General features: G+C 37.8%; 1 protein-coding gene across 2 annotated transcripts; it reads right to left on the reverse strand.

Moving 5' to 3' along the window:
- Nucleotides 1-9,159: 9,159 nt before the first annotated feature.
- On the reverse strand, nt 9,160-19,486 carry pde9ac (phosphodiesterase 9ac). Of its 2 annotated transcripts, none has more exons than XM_085379631.1 (19): nt 19,469-19,486; nt 19,063-19,221; nt 17,879-17,949; nt 16,540-16,617; nt 16,241-16,284; nt 16,050-16,104; nt 15,141-15,211; nt 14,509-14,596; nt 14,322-14,403; nt 14,140-14,214; nt 13,969-14,055; nt 13,706-13,810; nt 13,454-13,536; nt 13,007-13,163; nt 12,740-12,853; nt 12,364-12,468; nt 12,116-12,244; nt 11,692-11,787; nt 9,160-9,620 (listed from the first exon to the last, which is right to left on the reverse strand). In XM_085379631.1, the coding sequence occupies exons 2-19, from the start codon at nt 19,129-19,131 to the stop codon at nt 9,570-9,572; spliced, it is 1,560 nt and encodes a 519-aa protein (XP_085235757.1). In that variant the 5' UTR covers nt 19,132-19,221; nt 19,469-19,486; the 3' UTR covers nt 9,160-9,569. The 2 variants fall into 2 exon arrangements, with proteins under 2 accessions (XP_085235757.1, XP_085235756.1); XM_085379630.1 differs by having other exon boundaries at nt 9,160-10,383.

Raw genomic sequence — 19,486 nt, forward strand, 5'->3', positions numbered from 1 at the left:
CACAATGTTCGTGCCATTTTCACTTTCACCAAACTGTATTTAAATCTTTGTCCCTGTTATGTTTTCATGTCTTCCAAAAAAAGAGTGTTATAAAACCTGAAAACATCCACTCTCACTGCTGTCTGAAACATTAGTTAAGGATTAATCTTCCATTTATCAATGTCAGCCTTCTTGGCCGAAGCATGAAGCATAAACCGTATGTAAAGGTTCAGCGACATGCTACTTAAAAACACTTGAAGAAGAGAGAGTTTGTTAGTAAGTTAATTTGCACAGACATTAGTTGATTTCATTATGTGATTACATTTAATGTTACATAATCTTGAGTACATAAATGTTTGGATGGTGTTTAATTCTGCTGCATTATTTAGCATTACACACTCACACCGGTATCCAGATGTTCCCGTGTCATCATCAGCAGGGGCCCATAACCCATGCCTTACTGAGAAGGATATTACACCCTTGCATGCGGTTCCTCATCCCCACACAATCACTCACTGTATATTCAGAAAGAATTCCATGGAAATTCCCATAAAGTTAATGACAGAGGGGGTGGCGGGTGGGGTAGGAGAGCGATACAGCAGGGGTGAGGGGGAGAAGGGTCTTTTGAATTGTAAAAATAAATAAACATGTTTGGGCTTATAGCTCGGAGCATTAAACCTCACAGTGAGAATCTTTCCTGGCAGAGTCCCAGCAGGAGATGAAAGACAATCCCACTTTAAACACAGGCGTAGGAACGTATCATTTATCGTTCCCCATTGTGGCAGGTTAAAGCTGTTATGATCTAACAGCAAAGGTGGAGCTACCGCTCTTTGTGTTTCCAGAAAATTCAAATACAAATACTTTGAGCCTCTACTGTATGCACTCCTAGTTAACCGGGGAGGAAATGTGTTTCGTTCTAACATCTGTGTACACATCTGGTGAACGATTACAAACAGAAAAGCAACCAACTTTATACGGAATTAACCTTACGGCAACAGTGGGTTTGCTAAACCATGGATCCAAACCTTGTTCAGATTTGTTTCTCCTTCTGTAATCATCATATAGTAATAAAGGGTTGACATAAGCAAATGTTAGACATCAGATGCCATGCTGAAAGTTAACTTTAAGGAAACTTATAGGCAAAGTTGTAAAATTTAGAGCTGTGTATGTTGTTGGTGGGAAACCTCATGGTGGATGATATTTGGTCAAAGCCCACATCAGCTCACATGAGTCAGAGAACATCTGTTCAGGATGCAACAAAGATCTCTTCAATATTTAAATCATTAAACGTATGGCCTTCAGTGTGGAAGCAAAACTTCACAATGGGGTGTATTTAATAAGCTTGCAGTGGCATGAATCAGTAAACCCAGTTTCCTGAGCAATTAAACATAATTTTATGCAAATGTTGCCACACTAGGTAAAAGTGTGGCAATGGTTTGCAGTCTATATAGCAAAAAATGCAACTGTATCAACATGAACATAATATCACCTTAGATCTTTTGATGCACCTTCTATTTTCCTCCCTTTTTTTTGTTAATGAGAATATATAGTATACCTGAAACATGGACAATGGAAATGCCTGAATCTATTTATAACTCATTATCATAAAAAGTGCAAATCACATTGATTAAGCTGTCATTAAAATGTGTTCAGAATTTGCAAGATGATGATGATTCATTGCTGAAACACATTGATCTTCATTACATAATCTGCGTTCGGTATGTGTTTCTGGGTATCAGATTAATACCATATTGAAAATCAGTTTGACTGCACACCACTACCTTCGTCTTCATTTGGCTGTATCTGAACTGCTAAATGTGGCTTAGAATTGTATCAACAGATACTACCAGCAAAGCACTGAAGAAACTCAGTCCTGTAATATTTGACTCTGATGCCTGATACTCTAAAAATTGAGGCAATGCATCACCCATTTTGCTGGATGGATCTCTTCTAGAAAGTAAAATTGGCATATAAATCTACTCTGAATGAGCCCACTCAGTAAAATCCAACTTGCTAATCGTGACATGCAACGCAATTATCACGCCACACGCACATCAAACACAAGCATCAATCACTGTCACTTAGTGCCATAGATTCTCCAGCATGCAGTAACTTTATATTTTCATCAACAGTCAGAGGGTTAAAGCTCTCTTTACTGAAGCTCCTGTCAGTGTTTCCAAGGTTATTAAAAGTTTTGAAAGAAAGGATAGTTAAGCCAGCATTGCTAATCAAGGAAAGGAACTGAGCTACATCGTGGGCTGCAAGTCACACTGAGTATTATGTGAATGAGAGCATAAAGGCTGTGTGAGAAACATGAAACAAATGTGGGTTTAGAACTAACATAAACTGACTGAAAGCTGAAGTCAACAGAAACTGAGGCAGTGCTTTGCTCAGCTCAGGCAGTCCTGTGTTGTGGTGCCTTTCAGCATTGTTGTTTCCAGCTTTACTGTTTTGGTGCAGTCTCAGTATATCAATAATACTGCTTTTGAAAGATACCAGCTTCCAAAAGACTAGAGTCTTTAGGCATTGTCATTAAAACAAAGTTGGTACACAGTCCAAAAGCTGCACACACTTCTCACATGTATTGCAACAAACAGGAGACAGATGGGTCCTCACTACTGGAAATACTAGTGCATGGGAGGGTGGACACATGGGGGACATACTGAGTTGTGTGAATTTCCTGCTCTGTCCTCATGTGGGTACATGAAAGTGCATTTAATGTCCAATCGCAAACATGAAATGTGTGTTCTCACATACAGCTCTGAAGTTAAATTCTCGAAAAGTTCAAAATTAGGCTAAATGGAGTATCCATACTCAATCGTATTGTTTATTATAGATTCATAATAGATACTGTTCTGTATCTGTCCCCATGTAACCAAGGAAATTAAGCAGTTGAGGGCAAACACAAAGCAAACTTTTGTTTTTGCAAAGTTTTGCGAAGTGTGGAATATGGCATCGTTTTCTGTGATACAGGCCTATCAAGAACCAGACTCCTGCATCAGATTATTGATGCAGGAGTTTAAGATACTTCCGGCTGGTGGCCTTTTTTGTCACCGTACTCCATATGTTCATCTCTCATTAAGCCTGCTTTCTGCTGTAACAGGCCTGCTATTCATACAGATAAGAGGCCAGTGTAATCGCTGCGTGCTCCCGCAGTCACGGCACGGCCGCTGATGTTCTGCCAGCACACAATCAAGATGCCTGCTCCAGATTATCGCGCTGTAAACAAACTGGTACCCCCACCAGTTCTCTCCCTTAGAGAACTGTCAGACTCTTTCATTTGCTGGGATCAGCGTTTCCAAATGTCAACTGGTCTTACTACTTACTGACAAACTGTGTGTGGGACATGAACAAAAATACAAAATCCTGTCCAATCAGTTCCACTTCAGCTGATAAATGGATCTGTTTTTTTTTTTTTTTCCAATTATTCAATAACAATGAATATGATTACATTATCACACCAGTTTATTTTGCTTGGCGCTTTCGAATTCATGCCTTTCATTTGTGTTTGTCTGGGGCTGTAATTGCCGGGAGAAACTATTAATTTAAGTGCTCCTCCCAAGAAGAACAACCAGGCAGTAAAATGTCTATTTTTTGAGGACTGTAAATTGTAAATGTGAGAATACATGAAAGCCGTTTTTTATGACTCCAATGTCTTTTTTTTTTTTTTTTTGCATCCAGCTTTTAATTAAAGTACAGAAAGTCTGGAAATTCAAAACAACTGCTCTTCTGTCAGTAATGCATATGAAATGCTGACTGCAATATTTCTTTGTATTCTCTGTATTTATTTTGTAGACGCTCTGCACATATGACCTTTGCATAGTTGCAAAGTCTGTATAAAGTTCACATTCTTACATAACACTGACCAAAAAAAAAACCAAAAAAAAAAAACCACAGACAAGCAATCCATGCAATCTCTGACAACATGTATCAAGACAGAAGAACTCTGTGCTAAACAGTGAGGTTATGCCTGCATGTGGGAGCCCAGAAAGCCAAGACTGCAAACCAAACGATGCTGGTATGAAGGAAATCGATACTTGAGTTGAGATAGCCTCTATGTGCACAGCTTTTTGGAAATTAGATCTTCCAATATTTACTCAAGCTAAAGCTGCCTTTGATAGTTAAAGTCTGGAGTGACCTAAAAGAGATAAATTGCATGGAGTGGCGTTGACAAGTGAAATTATGATGAATGACCCAGCGACACATGAGAAAGCAGCTCCAATGGAGAGCAGCTGGTTAAAAGTATGTCTTCTGACCTCTAGTACTATAATCCCATCTTTTTACACATTCTATATAATTTGCAATTTTTATTTTACCAGCCAATAAAAACGGAGTAACATGCCAATAACGTCTGCTTTTGTTGCTCAAGTCGCAAGTTCGAAATCATTTTGGTAATGCAGCAACTGCAAATTAATAATAATAACAACTCTTTATTTTTTCAGTTTCTGAAGACAACACTTCATGGAACAGTTACATTTAAGACTTGTTTTATCAGGATGTAGTGCAGGTGTCTCAGAGGCCTCTGGCTGAATGTGTGAGGTCGTAGCTTGTAAAAGAAGCTAACCTGTGAGGTTTTGGATCAAGTTATTCCTTTAACTCCCCCGGGCCATGAGCCTGCATGCCAGAAGATCTAATCAGAGCGCTGGATGGCTCGAGAGAAAATAGCAGAGGAGTTTTTCAATAATGAAAAAAAAAATCATTGTTTCTCCCATACTGGTGATGCCAGCTTCTCCACACAGGAGTGGGAATAAAGATGTGTGAATCATAAAGTAGTAAAATGTTGTTGTATAGTTTTGCATGCGTAGATTTCATGCCTTTAAAGAGCCACCATGATCTGTAAATCATAACACACATGTAAAAGCAGTCATTTTCATCTTGCATTACAAAAAAGGAAAACATTGGTAGATATTTATTTAGGTTTTTATGCAATACATTACATCGTGCTGTATTTAAACACACCTAAGTCGTCAGACAAGAAAACTAAATAAAAAAACAGATTTACAGATTTCCCTCCAACCATGGCTGTTTTTGGTTTTTTTGTTGCCCAGATTTACACTGACTGACACAGCTCTTTGTTTACTCTCCCACAGTTCAGTGTCTAACACAAAAATGCAGGACCAGAATTTAAGGCTGACTGTCACGCCTGACCTTTGACTGCATAGCATTATTGGAAGGGATGTAACTGTCTTCAGTAAATCTAGCTTGTCTCCTCTAGTCCAGTGCTCAAGCAAGGAGCTTGGCGTTCTTGTGAATGTGGGAGTCAGAAGAATGGGACAGCCATGATGTTTTAACTGTCTTGATGTGTGTGCTCAAAAAACAAGTCTGAGCTGCCTTGTTGTCTGGTCACACACTGACCTTCTTCAGATTCTTATGAAACTGCCCGACAACCTGGAACTGCATGGTGAAGAATGGATAAATGGGGCAGTAAGGAAAGAAAAAAGCCAGGTAGCATTTAAAAAAAATAATTCCATGCAATCCAGTTATGTATTAGTGTTTTCCATGAAACTGTGTGGTGGATCATTCACTTCCTGCTTCAAGGCTTCCCAAACACACATCCACACACAAATGCCCTTACCTTAACCCCTGGATGGGTGCAAGCTGGGAGGAATTTTCCACGGTGTATTGACTTGGGAAAGTAGTGAGTAAGAAAAGGATGACACAAAACTGAGGATGACATACTGCATCTGTAAATCTGTCTCCTTTATGAGTATCTCACAGAACAAACATGCAACTTAAAGAGCTCTTTTGGAGCCTCTTGAAGCCCTTATAGTAATAAACAAGGCAAAGTTTTCTGATCAATCTGCACCCATTTCTATTTCCATTATTAACAAGTCAAAACAGGCTAATGACACAGTAAAAACACCCCGAGGGCGCAATAACCCTGCTACCACAGATGTGATTTCACTCTGCTCTGTGCTGCCTCACAAAATAAATCTTTTATCAATTCTAATCAACATTCCTGTATACTTTTTTCTCACATCGTCTTTGATCTGATATGTGGTGATAAAACTAGCTTCGAAACCTTGAGCTGGATCAAATTGCCTTTTAGTTTCTCCTGAACTTTCCCTTTGCTAAAAGATCAGGAGTTGTGAGACCACCAGAGCAGCTGTGATCCATGATTTGGAGATTTGGAGATAAAGCTGCGGGAAGTGCTAAATTTTCAGCTCATAACCTTTTTTGACATTGTCTTAGATACGGTTGCACTGATTTACAAAATCATAGATAATGAAAATAATGAAAATTAAAGCCACTGTGTGTAGTATTCCAAGATTTGGCACCATTTGCACCCCAGGTGATAGAATCAACATTGACTCAAATGGATTTAAACACAAACTGACTGGATAAGTCACTCCTTGATGTGAAGAAACAGGTAGAAAACAGAAATTGTGCTAATTTCACTGAAAACTGGTACAGATTTTCTACCAAGGAAAGAAAGACAGTGAAAGTCAAAGGGAAGGTTTGCAAGATTGATAGTGAGACTTGCTATGACGTATGGTTTGGAGACAGTCGAGCTGACAAAAAGATTGAAGGCTGTCCGGGAAGTGGTAGAACTAGGTGCTAAAAGTTTTGTTCAGATTGACCAGAAAGGACAGGGTTAGAAATGAGTACGTATATAGGAGCTTGGGTTGAGGAGTTTGAAACCAAATTTAGAGAAGGAAGGCTGAGATGGAAGAAGATGAATAATCTTCAAAACATCCAAAAAAGACTGAAGATAAAATCTGCTGAAGATGAAGAAGAAAGAAGAATAAAAAAAAGGAGATGCAGAGAAACAAGAAGTGCAAAGCAAAAGCAAAAGAATCTGGAAAAGGAGAAATGAAGAAGCAGAATCAGAAGAAGCAGCTGAAAAAGAAGAATCAGAGGAAAAGATGAGAACCTGAAGAAAAATCTAAAGAAGAAGAAAAGAAGAATCAATATTGCAGGAAAGGCTGGAACAACTAAAGGAAACAATATTGTGCAAGTGCAGTCTAAGATTAGTTAAACATTTACTCATTTAATTGCGTTCGAGGTGTTTTAGGAAGACACAGTATTTACTTTCACATCAACAAAAAGGCCCATTCAAGTACTGTGAGACTTAAACACGATGTAACGCCCAGCCTCCAGGCACAGAAAATGTATAAAGGCTTTTAGATATCAGTTACTTTAATTAGCACTGAAGTCATGGAAACATCTAATAGTGTACTGAATGATAAGTTTAGTAGATTTGGTTAAGGTTCAACTATGTCGTCAGTCATGTATGGGCAAAATAAGGGATTTAACCAAAACGTTTGCATTCAGTTGTTATAAGAAAGGAAGCGACTGAGAGAATAACAATAATAATAGAAAAAGTATTGCACACTGTCTCAACGTGTCAGACAGTCACTCCTTTTATTTATTGCTTGCAGTGGTTCAATCAGAGGCAACGCAGGAGAGTGCAGTGCACAATCCTTTCATGATCTGAGCATTCCTGCCGGTTAATGTCAATACACTCTGTCACGCTACATGGAGAATGTAGAGGGGCAATTACATCCATTCAAATGAGACACATCCCCAAGTCATTTACCTGCTTTCTCTCATCCCAGCAGCAACACTTACATCTGTTCAACTGTTTGAGATAATCAGCTCCTTTGGAGTGCACACGAAAGATTAGATGAATCCAAAAAGCACTCGCCAATTACTTGTCAGTAAATTGCTGAATGGACATTGATTAAGTTCAGGTATACACTGGTAGCCTGACGTTTCTTATAAACAGCACAAACAAACCTAAAAAACATGCAGCATGAATAATTTCTTTGGTGAGTGATGCTGTGAGTTGCTCTGTATTATTTATGTGATTTCATCAAAGCTATGTAGGTGGTATTCAGTATGTGTCAAATGAAGCTTGCAGGTGAGGCCTAAAATCAAGTGACTGGCAACATAGTACCCTAAAAAAAGTTTAAAAAAAAAAGTAGGCTCGAAGGGAAACTGTGGAGCGAGAGGGCGTGAATTGGGCTGAGATAATTGGCACCTTTGGGTCGTACACAACTCCACAATTAGTCATATTTCAACACACATCGACTGTATTTTAGAGTCTAAAATGTGGCAATAAAATATCACTCAATCTGGATGATGGGCAGAGAGGACAACTTAAATATCTGCACAGAGCTTCATGAAACAACAGGAATAATTCAGGGATAGGTGTCGCAGAAGCCTTTGATTTACAACTATGTATAACTTCTTTAATGTGCTTTGATGTGAGAATATTTAAAAACTAAGCAGACTTAGAAGTTAGGAAAAATGTCATCATGTCATGTTATTCATTAGCTGACTTTGTGAGAAAGTTTGGATTTGCATTCTTGACCATAGTTATTGAAATATGAACTTAATTCAGTATGTTACTGTCCTTGTGCATGAAGTGTATTTAATGTGCAGTAATGTTGCAAATAAATAGATAAATAAAAACTGTATTATAGCAGATATTTTTACATCTTTCATACCAAAATCCAACTCATGATCACTTTTACAGCCCTTACCAGGCTCATTTGGTTTATTTTTTTTAAACTTTTCTCTAAAAAATCTACATAAAGTTAGTAGACTGCTTGTTTTTGCCATCTAAAAGTAAAAGGGCCGAGCCTTCAGCTTTCAGGCCTGTCTTCTGTGGAACCAGCTTCCAGTTTGGATTTGAGAAGCAAACACCCAAAGCACCACGTTAACTACTTTCAAGATCAGTCTGAAAATGTCTGTTTTGATAAAACATATGTTAGAGCTGGATCAGGTGACCCTGAATCCTCTCTTAGTTACACCGCAGAAGTTAGGTTGCTGGAGGTTTCCCATGATGCACTGTTTCTTTTTCACTCACTTTGTGTTTATACATTTACTCTGTAATTAATCATTAGTTATCATTAATCTCTTGGTCTCTTCCACAGTGTGTCTTATCTTGTCTTCCTTCCCACACTTATTAAAGCAGATGGCCGCCCCTCCCTGACCCTGATTCTTCCTGGATCAGGTTTCTTCCTGTTAAAAGGGAGTTTGAGTTTTTCCTTCCCACTATCATAAAATATTTGCTCCTAGGAGGTCATCTGATTGTTGGGATTTTCTCTGTATCATTGAAGGACTTTTAACTTACAATGCAAAAGCGCATTGCTGTTGTTGTTGTTGTTGTTGTGATTTGGTGCTATATATGTAAACAATTAGGAAAAACACTGGACACTTCATACCCCTATATGAATTTATTTGATTAAAATTGTTAGGAAAACACAGAAAATTTCACTTTGGTGTTTTTTATTTTTCCTACTCCAGAATTTAGGGAAAAAATAAAACATTTTTATTTTGGTTAAAAAAAAATTATTGGTAAACTACTTCAAAATGAATCTTAAAATAATGCTTTAAGCTTGCCTTTGGAGAAATTGTACGTTCAAAATGATCGACACTATGAAAATGACTAGGGCCAGCAACATAAAGTCCATAAATATACAAAAACATTAGCAGGTCCCGCTCTTTAACCTCCAGTGCAGAAGTCAAAGTTCAAGATATGTCACCTTGATGCCTAATTTTAGTCCAGAGTGTAACGAAGCAGTGTAACGAAGCAGATCTGTCATCTTCGGAACATAGTGCTGGATGTCTTCACTGGAGCCTCACTCACACTTTTTTAAGTCTGTCCTGAATGTGATCATAAAAGATGATCCCTGGAATGAAATAATGGCTGTAATTAGGTAGAGAGAGGCAGATGGACCTAAAGGGCCAAAATGGAAACTAAAAACTAGATTTTAACAAGAACTCGTTAGTAACTCATTCTGGATAGCAATCACCCACCACAGAAAAAGTCAGTCGGATAGAAGTTGTCTTAGAGCTTTGAGTGAGAAATTGACTTCCCTTTGTGGAAAGTCAAAACTTACTCAGAGTCTTTGTTCTTTTTCTGTGAAAAAGCTCAATGTGAGATGAAGAAAAAGAAGTTTAAAGTTTCAGCTCATGAACAGAAACTGTTCTTTGTTGTCACTGTGAAAGAAACAAATAGATGAGCAACAATTTCAACAGTTTAGTTTCATCATCTGAGCCATGGAAAAATATATTTATATGCAAGCCTTAAATTTAAATGGACTATTTTATTAATTTAAAATGTTTTTCTTCCTGCTCAGTTTAAAAATAAATTGTAATCTGTTCTAATACTGTTCAGCCAAGAGCTTCACACTTTTTCACACATCAAGTGCTTGCTGAATCCAAAGTGATGAAAATGTTGCACATTTCTAAAGGTCACCTTTTACAGATCGAGTTCAGTTTACAGACAAGTTGTGGAGAGAGGCAGAGACAGAGAGCACTCATGAAACTAACACTGAACTAAAGCACAATCAAGGACTCGGTTACTCACACACACACCACTGTACTCACTCACTGCAGAGCTTACTTCTTCTTCCTGCCTAATGACATATTTTCAGTTTTTTTCTTCTGTGCCTCATTGAACAAAAGACACACCTTTATGTTAGCATTTAGTTCTTTAGTGTGTGTATGAATGTAGGCTTACTGCAGGCATTTGTGTGTGTGTGCGTGTGTGTGTAACTGAGGCAACAGCCGTGTGAAACACATTGCATAACTGATAACTGGCAGTGATTGGTAATTCCCATGGAAAGCTTAAATGGCACTGTGGACGTCAACATGAATTTGTTTACCAGTTTTCATTTTTTTCGTGCGAGAGGAATATCTCATATTTTGATATTCCTACCAATTTCCCCAGCTCTAATTTGTTATGGCAACATTAGTTAATTTTAATTGCTTGACAAGTACATGCTCAACTGGTATTGTTCCCAGTCTTGCACGCTGCATCACGCTGCACTCACAATATGAAGTTTTGCTTATAAAAAAATGATATCAATACAAGACTCAGCAACTTCTCTGTTGATTTCCTCAACAGTCTACATGTAGATACTAATGCAAAGGCTAAATACTGCTGCAGACAATAGACAATATAGACAAAAATTATTTGATTTGACTTGCCTGTGAGGGCTGAAATGAAGAAATACACACACTGGCTACTTTGGTGGGTACACCTGTTCAACTGCTCATTACCACAAATATCTAATCTGCCAATCAGAGGGCTGTAACACAATACATTTAGGCATGTAGATGCAGTGAAAATTACATTCTGAAGTTTAAACCAACCATCACAATAAGTAACAACGGTGATTTATGTGAATTTGAATGTGTCACTGTTGTTGGTGTCAGACCAGCCTGAGTATCTGAGAAGTGTGTCATGAATATGCACATGAAAAAAAGAAATGTCATAAGATGTTATAAGAATTGTTTCCAGTACCTTGTTGAATGTAAGGCAGTTCTACAGGCAAAGGAGGCTCAACCTGGTACTAGCAGAGTATACCTAATAAAGTGGCCACTGAGTATGTAGTATGGCATTGTTTTGTATGGTTTCAAAAATAATAAACCATATAAGGTTTTCTAAAGTATAAGGTGAGCTTTCAGGTAGGCAGGTGCAACGAGCTAACAGAGGCAAGCTAGCTGTGTCTGTATGCTAGCTGTAATAAATTTACTGAAAAGAAGAACATTTAATTACCTATCTAACTTTAAACTAGAAAGAAAATTAGATTACTTTCCCAAACCACAACTTTCATTGTCCCCACTGTTATAAACTGTTGATTCCATTCACTATCGTGATAAACACACAAAATAGCCACATTAGCTAGCTGCTACATTAATGTCAGGTCAGAGAAAGAGCTAGATAGATAAGAGTAGGGATAGAATAGGTTTTACCTCTGTCATAGCATCATCAATCTGCTTCAGTTCCTCATAGTGGTCACGAGAGTCTCTCAAAGGCTGAACCATTAGTTCTTCAATCTGAGGGAAAAGCTAGTGGAAAATACCACAGTATAAATTTAACATAATCTGTTTACAGTACTATGCAAAATAGCCAGCTGTTATTTCTTTATAATTTGCTTCCTAGGTGCCAAATTTTCTTGCGATTTTTGTAAGTGATCTTGAGCAATAGAAACTGGACAAGTGGAGGACAAAAGAAGTGACAGGCCTAACAAACTTCAGAAGATGAATAGTATCTGAATGCCAAGACCTAAGAGATATGTCTGGTTCCTCAACTGATTGATCTATGGTTGAATGAAACCTCATCATACTTTTGCACAGTACTGTACATCTGCACATAGTTGGAAAGACAGAGTTATACCTTCATGACAGTCTCAAACATTGGAATAAGGACAAACTTGATGAATCCAATTTGAGCTGTGGGTTTGGTAACTTTATCCCTGTCCATGAAGGGAGCGACGGGGAGACCCTCAGATTTCTCCCTGTCACTCTGGAAAACAAATTTGTCAAAGTATTGTTATTAAGTTCAGTGTATTCAGTCTTTGCTTTAATTTGGCATTATTAGATCACAGATTTACTGATGAACATCAGTGCTTTGGTTGGCGTCACCTGCATAAAGTACTCCTCAAGTAGACAGTCCACCCACGGTTCAGCAACCTCAGTTGGCCTCACCTCATTGGAAATATCACAGCACTTGATCAAAAGCATCTTCAGCTGAAAAAACAAACATACACTTGTAGAAACACATGCACAACACACACAAACTGAGAATAAAAGTAAAATGCTAACTTTTGTCTTTCAGCATTCACTGTATTTCTGTAACCAATTTCCCAATTACACTAACACAACCAGTTTCACTTCTGCAAAGTACAGCACAATCGATGAGTCTGTTTGTTCTGAGGTCACATCTGTTAAGCACAGTAAAAGAAACAGCCTATGTCAAGCAGAGTTGCAACATGACCTCCATGATGCACAGGCTACGTACGCATGTCACATGCTCTTCATTGGTGAAGTCAAAGTTGTCCACTTTTTGCTTAAAAGCCTCTAGTATCTCTCCGTGTCTAGCCATATCGGTGGCCAGAATGAGGGCGATAATTGCCTGGAAGCACAAGAGCAAAGTCAAAGTAAACTTGACATCTGCTTATACATGAAACATGAAAATACGTGGCAAGTTTGTAGGAATTGAAATGAAATGGCATGCTTGTCATAAATATATATTTGTACTAGTAATAGTTTTGAATGCCCGTCTAACCTTTCGGATCTGTTTGAATGCTTCGGGATCTACATTCGCAAAGATATTGCACTCGGGAAGAGAGAGGATCTGGAAAGCCACGGCACAGTGATGGTTCTCCAGCGGAGAGATGTCGTTGTAGCGTACTGCCAGCTCTGTGCGTGCATTGATTTGGTACCTGATAGATGGAAGACATTGTTGAATGGATGGACTCAAGATGGATGGATAGGATATTCTCATGAAGTTTCTCTGATAAGAGATATTCTCGCCTGCCTGAAATCCACAGCCCAAAACAAATACGATAAAAATGAATTGCCATGTTTACATAACCGAGTTCTCTCCATGCAGAACTAGTTTCACAATCCATCAACAAGTGTTGTGCAGATGATGTCAAAATATACCGGGGGTCAACAGGTATGTGCAGCTCTATCAATCAACACCCCCTACAGAGAGAATAGCGAATCTTACGTGTTGTTGTAGCCCGGGTGGTCCAGGTCGTGACACACTGCAGCTGTCATTAAAATGCCCATATCTGTGAGCGTCAACTTCTCCTGGTCAGCAGTGTAAATGAAAGAGCTTGTTACAAAATGTAAATGATCATTATCATAAAAAGGATCTTTATTTTGCAAAAATGGCATAAATGCTGGAAAAGTCAGATAAATTATACACTTGAAATGCATGAGCGCGTATACACATCCACACCCGCAAACTACACCATACCTGCAGATTGCAGAGATGAATCATGCCATACATCATCTGACTAACACAGAAGCAGTGACGAAAGTTGTGGAAAGGGTTGTTACGGTAGTTCTCCTGAACTGCCAGCTGAAAGGCAGAAAATTATTCATTCATTGGGCTCACTGCAGAGTCTTGAATTAAAAGCATTTTATAGGTTGTGCCCTTTAAAAATTCTTTTTCAATCTGTGTCTGAACTCTCTGCATTATTTAGTATAACCCAGTATACCCCTGCTGTCCTTTATTACCAGCCAGCGTTTCAGGGTGATGGGGTTCATGTTAAATTCCTTCACCAGTCCCAAGTCATGGTACATGTACTCCAAACAGCTCAGCATCTACAGCAATAAGAAAAGAGAAAAGAAGTCAAACATCAGTCATTTGGATGACACAGTGAAAATGGTTGAAGGAAACTGACAAACCTCGTTGTGTTCCCAGTGCCATACATCGAACGTTGGCTTCTTCAGCGCCTCAATAGTCTCCTGAGAGAGCGTGTACTGCAACGGCCAAGCAAGTAAAGCCATCAGATCATCAAAGACCTATTATATCTTAAGAAGGGTGCTTTGTCCAACAGCAAAGAAAACATTTATCTTAGATTAGACACCTTTGGGTAACTGGGGACATCTCGTCTTGGAGTGACCTTCTTCCCATCATCAGAGAAGTTGTACTTACATGGACAATTTACCCTGAGATAAGAAGGAAAACAATTTGAGACATATTCCCTTTTTTCTTTTACTAACTAACTTTTGATATAACTTTTGAAATTGTAGAGGCTTTATATCAGACTTCACCTGCCACCACCTCTTGAAGTCATTTCGTCTCGAAGCTTCTTCAGTTCATTTTTACACTTCTCAATCTCCACTACTTTCAAGCCCTCCACTGAAACAAGAAGAGTAATATTTTCTTAAGGAATGTGTTCCCTCTGGAATATTGCAGGTTATAGTCAATCCAAATGATGTTTCCTTTCAGATCCTCTCAGCTGTATCTTCCTTTAACACACAAAATCTTTGCTTGATTGTCTACTTGTTCCTTTGACTGTCAAGTACCTACATGATCAGGAGTTGAGCAACCAAACTTGGCACACGAGTACATCTTAGGCTCCTTAAGGTTCTTATCTATGTCGGATATTTTGATTTTATCAGGTTGCCTAGCAACCACCTAGGAACATGCTAAAATGATCTGCTAAAGCACAAACACCTATTGAAAGCATTATATGACATTTATTTCAGAACAATAATAATTACATCATAACAACTTGAATCATACATGATATAATGTCTTCATGTTGACTAGCAATTTTACCTTTAAGTACTTACAACACCTTATAAAAGCATTTTATCGTTTTAATTTCATAGCCAAAAGCATACATACAGCGATACTATAACATTAACGTATTACTAGTTGTATTAAATAGACCACTCACACTCTACCCTCTTTTCCAACATGGCTATCCTGTTGGTGACCTCAGTCTTTAACTCATTGATGCGAAAGGCTCTGTGAGGGAAAGGCAAATGACAATATGAGAATTTTATGGAGAATGTCAAGTGGTGCAATCGAACGAAAAAATAAAGAAAACAAGCCAACATCAGCTGACGACGCAGCCTATATATGCATCCTGTCGGCAAATCAGTATATAGAGCACATTGTTTAAGCTGCTTTAGTGTGCCTACAGTTTGCATATCTACAATCTGCTTTGCAACCAGCCTCCACCCTATTTCTTCCTCCTCATGCAATTTCTGACTATCAGTGTGATATCTGCTGTCACCGATGCCTGCTTTGTTATGCACTATGGATCTTGCTGCTGATTTGTGTGCATAATTACTGGAACTGACAATATTGTTTTGACTATATTGGTCCTGACTAAACTGTATTTTTCTTTTTACTAACTGACTGAACTTGCCTCTAAGGCCTGAGCATTTGTCAGTGAAATACCGCGGTGTCAGATATGTGTGTTAGGTATGGGCAGTAATCTGATTAGTTTTTTCAAGTAATGAGTAAAGAAAGGGATTTCTATTTCAAAAAAGTAATTAGATTACTGTTACTTTCCCGTAAGCACACTGCGTTACTAAACCATGATTGTTTGTAAGTGTGTCATGACAATGACGTACAAGTGTGCGACATCCGGGGCTGCAACAGACGTGTGTAGATCAGAAATGGATAATATGGAGTGCGGGAGAGAGTACAACCATGCAGCGTTTAAAGCTTGGAAGTACTGACATTACTTTGAGTTTGACTCCGTCAGTAATCATTAATTATTAGTAATTACTTTTTTCAAGTAACTTGACCAACACTGGTTAGGTACGTGTGAAAGAATAAAAGATGAAGACATTACCTGCTGAACTGCTCAGCGACTTGGGACAGCACGTTCTGAAACATGTCCTCCTTCTCTGCAAACATCAGTATAGTCTCAATAAGCAATTATGTTGTCAGATTTGGGTATTGATTACTTTCTGTTACAGTGATTACTTTGAAAAACATGTGATGTTTCAATGTACATTACACCGAGCTGTTGAAACACTTTACCTCCGAGCTGAGGAGTAGACAGTGGAACAACTTTGTACAAAGAGCTGTGAGGAAATCAGATGTACAATTATTATTATTTCTTTTCCTCAAGGTTTTAAAGTCTTTTTCAATTTTAGAAACACTGCTTCATGCAAATTTGAGAAGCAACTGTTATCTGGTTATTATTGAAAGCTTCTTTGCAGCTAGTTAGATCTGATGATGATAATGATCGTGATTACTCTGCTACTTTCCCGAAAGTAATTATATCCCAATGTCTAACAATGCTTTGATCCCAATGCCTAACAATACTTTAACAATACTTTGGAGAGTTGGTAGGCATGGTTGGATCGATGGAGACCAAGGCACCCTCTTGATCCACCATCATAATGGCAGTGTTCCTGTCGCAAGATGAGGAAAAGAAAGAGAGAGTTAAAACATCTGCCCTTAACTTTTTATAATTTACATACTTAATTGTTTATTATCCTCCTGCTATAAAACAAGGAAACACAATTTTAAAATTTGCCAAAACCATGTTTAAATCTCAAAATGATGTAATCTATTAGGCAAGTAACAAGCCTATTCCATGTTTTTATATCCAAATTTGATCCATCACTCTAGACTGTTTTTTCTGCTTTTTTGTAAACAATACATTTGAAAATTCATGGATAACAATAATCAAATTTTGCATTATGAATATAATTTAGATTAAAGAGTCTGGTATATATTGATGGCTTAAGCATTACAGAAATATAAAAATGAATTTGATAATGGTCACTTCTTACATTGGGTGAAGCTCTTGTAAGCTTGTTAAGCACTGTATATGTATAAAATCTTTTAAAAATTAAGCTTTATTTATTTATTTATTTATTTTTGTGTGTCAGTTGTGGAAATAAGTTTAACCTTGAACCTTTTGTAAGACACACATACTAATTGTATTAATATTTCTGTTATTTGCTGTTAAAAAGCACAATTGTGACATAATTTGACAGGCATGTTCCTGGGTCTTTGACCCAGTTTTTACATTTATTTTGGTCTTGTCTATTTAAGAGATTTCTAGTTCTTCATTAGTCTTGAGTTTTGTTTTCTCTGGTGCATCTCAGTTTGTTATTTCTAGTTCGTGGTTCTTGTTTTGTTACATTAAGTTCCCTTTCAAGTCCAGTCTGTTGCCGGTCTCGTCTCCGTCTTGTCATCAGTGTCTCCTGCTGTAGTCTGTTTAGTCTCCGTGTTTTATTATCCTTTGTTTCGCTTTTTATGTTTCAGTGTCTGTCTGGTCTCTCTGTCTCCTAACTGGTTTCCTTATCCTTTCATGGTAACTTTTCAGTGGGCCAGTCCCTGTGTTAAGTTCATGTATCTCAGTCTAGGTCTCAGTGTGTGTTATTTCCTGTTTTATTTTGATAGTCTCCTGCCTCCTTTGTATTGTGTTCTGGTCTCATTAGTCTCTGATTAGTGTCAGCTGTGTTCCCGCCTGTGGCCTTTTCCCTAGTTGTCCTCTGTGTGTATATTTTGTCTGAGTATCCCTGTGTGTGTGTGTTTTCCCTGTGTTGAATTAAATGTGGATTATTTCCTGCTTAGCAACTTTCAGTGTGTTCTGAGAGAGCTCAGCAATAAAGCTGTTTTTGAATTCAACCTCTGTAACTTTAGTAAGACTAAACAACAAACCTGGGAATGTTAGATGATGAACACAGAAGTTCCTTGATGTCACATGGGCTGCAATGCTGGCTGAACACCACCTGTGATGTAAACACAGCTCCTGCTTTGGTTTATTTTTTCAGATACACATCTTATTCTCATATTCAGGTATAGATCAAATAAATTAGTTGTCAGTTACAGTCATGTAAAATGAGTCTTCTCAAAAGCAAACATTAAAAAAAGTGCTGCCATTTTTGTATCAGGTACACATTCACACAAACAGTTGAAGCTTGAGGCTTTAGAGTGTCTGTGTCATCACCTGGGAACATAAGGTAAGAGTCAATTATTTTTAATAGTTAAATAAGTCAAAAACACCAGGGAACAATAAAAAAAATAATTTGTTCATTAAAAAGGTGGATAAAGTTTGGTTTTATTGATCTCAAATTGCAGAAATAAATTTGCTAAGTTCATGAAACTTAAGCGTAAAATACAAGCACCAAGTTTATAAAATCTGCTTAGAGACTTGGTGGTCAAAAGTGTGTGCATCTATCCATGTAATCTCAAGTGAGCAGATGTAGCAGACAAACAACAGCCTCAGGCTGTGTGTTTGGGGCTTTTGAATAGACATGTCATTGCCAGAAGAACTCTACATCACCAGATCAGCAAATCTGTACTGAAAGCATTAGCCATGGCAGCTGCTGTTGTTATGATTAAGAATCTGAAGAAAATCTGTGCTTTTTTTTCCCGTTTCTACATCGCCCTCCATTATTAACTCAATTCCTGCTTATTGAAATGTTAATGTAATTGAATAGATAGATAGATGTAAATCTATATTGTGTTCTGTGTACAACATCAAACATTAACGAAGGTTTGTGAGAGCTTCACAAACAGGTGTTTGGGTCTGTCATTAACACCTGTGAAGCAAACTGATGAGCACCACTCTCTAATTTTAGCTCCTCCTCAGCTGAAGTGTATCCACTGGGAATTTGCTTGTAGGAAAGCCTAGGAGGTGAATTATAAATGGAATCATTTAACTGCAATAGTTATCGATTGCTGTTTTAACAATTAAACCTATTATGAAATTCTAATTATTATCCTAAAATCGATAGAATAATAAAAAACTGAGTCACTGAAACGGGGTAAAGGTTTTGAGTTAAACCAATGAAAAATGGATCCGTAATATTGATAATGCAAATATTTAAAATTAGACTCACCTTCTGCACCTTTCCATCCACATCCAGGTAAATAGTTTTGGGGGCATAGGAGGAAGAGCTGGAACCCATATTGGCCTCCCTCTCCTCTCTTACACACCCACAGATATTCTGTGTTGGAGTCCTGACAAACCTGGGAACCACCAGGGTATTTCTGCAGAGCTTATAAAAGCATGATAGTTACCAAAAAACAAGTTTTACAGCAAAAAAAACAAAACAAACAAAAAAAAATGGTCACAACAGAACAGTAATGATGAAAAATATCACTATGAAAAACATAAAATTGTGTATAAAACAAAAATGAACACACAGTCAAATAGTTTCTTAAATTATCTTCCAATAAAACAGAAACATTTAACATTAAAACAGTTGCAATAACTAAAAGCGTCATCACATCTTTTGAACTCACAGCGTTAGTGAAGCTTTC

This window comes from Rhamphochromis longiceps, linkage group LG14 (genome assembly GCF_057381845.1).
Source record: "Rhamphochromis longiceps isolate RC_006_pf linkage group LG14, R_longiceps_female_GT1.1, whole genome shotgun sequence".
NCBI lineage: Eukaryota > Metazoa > Chordata > Actinopteri > Cichliformes > Cichlidae > Rhamphochromis > Rhamphochromis longiceps.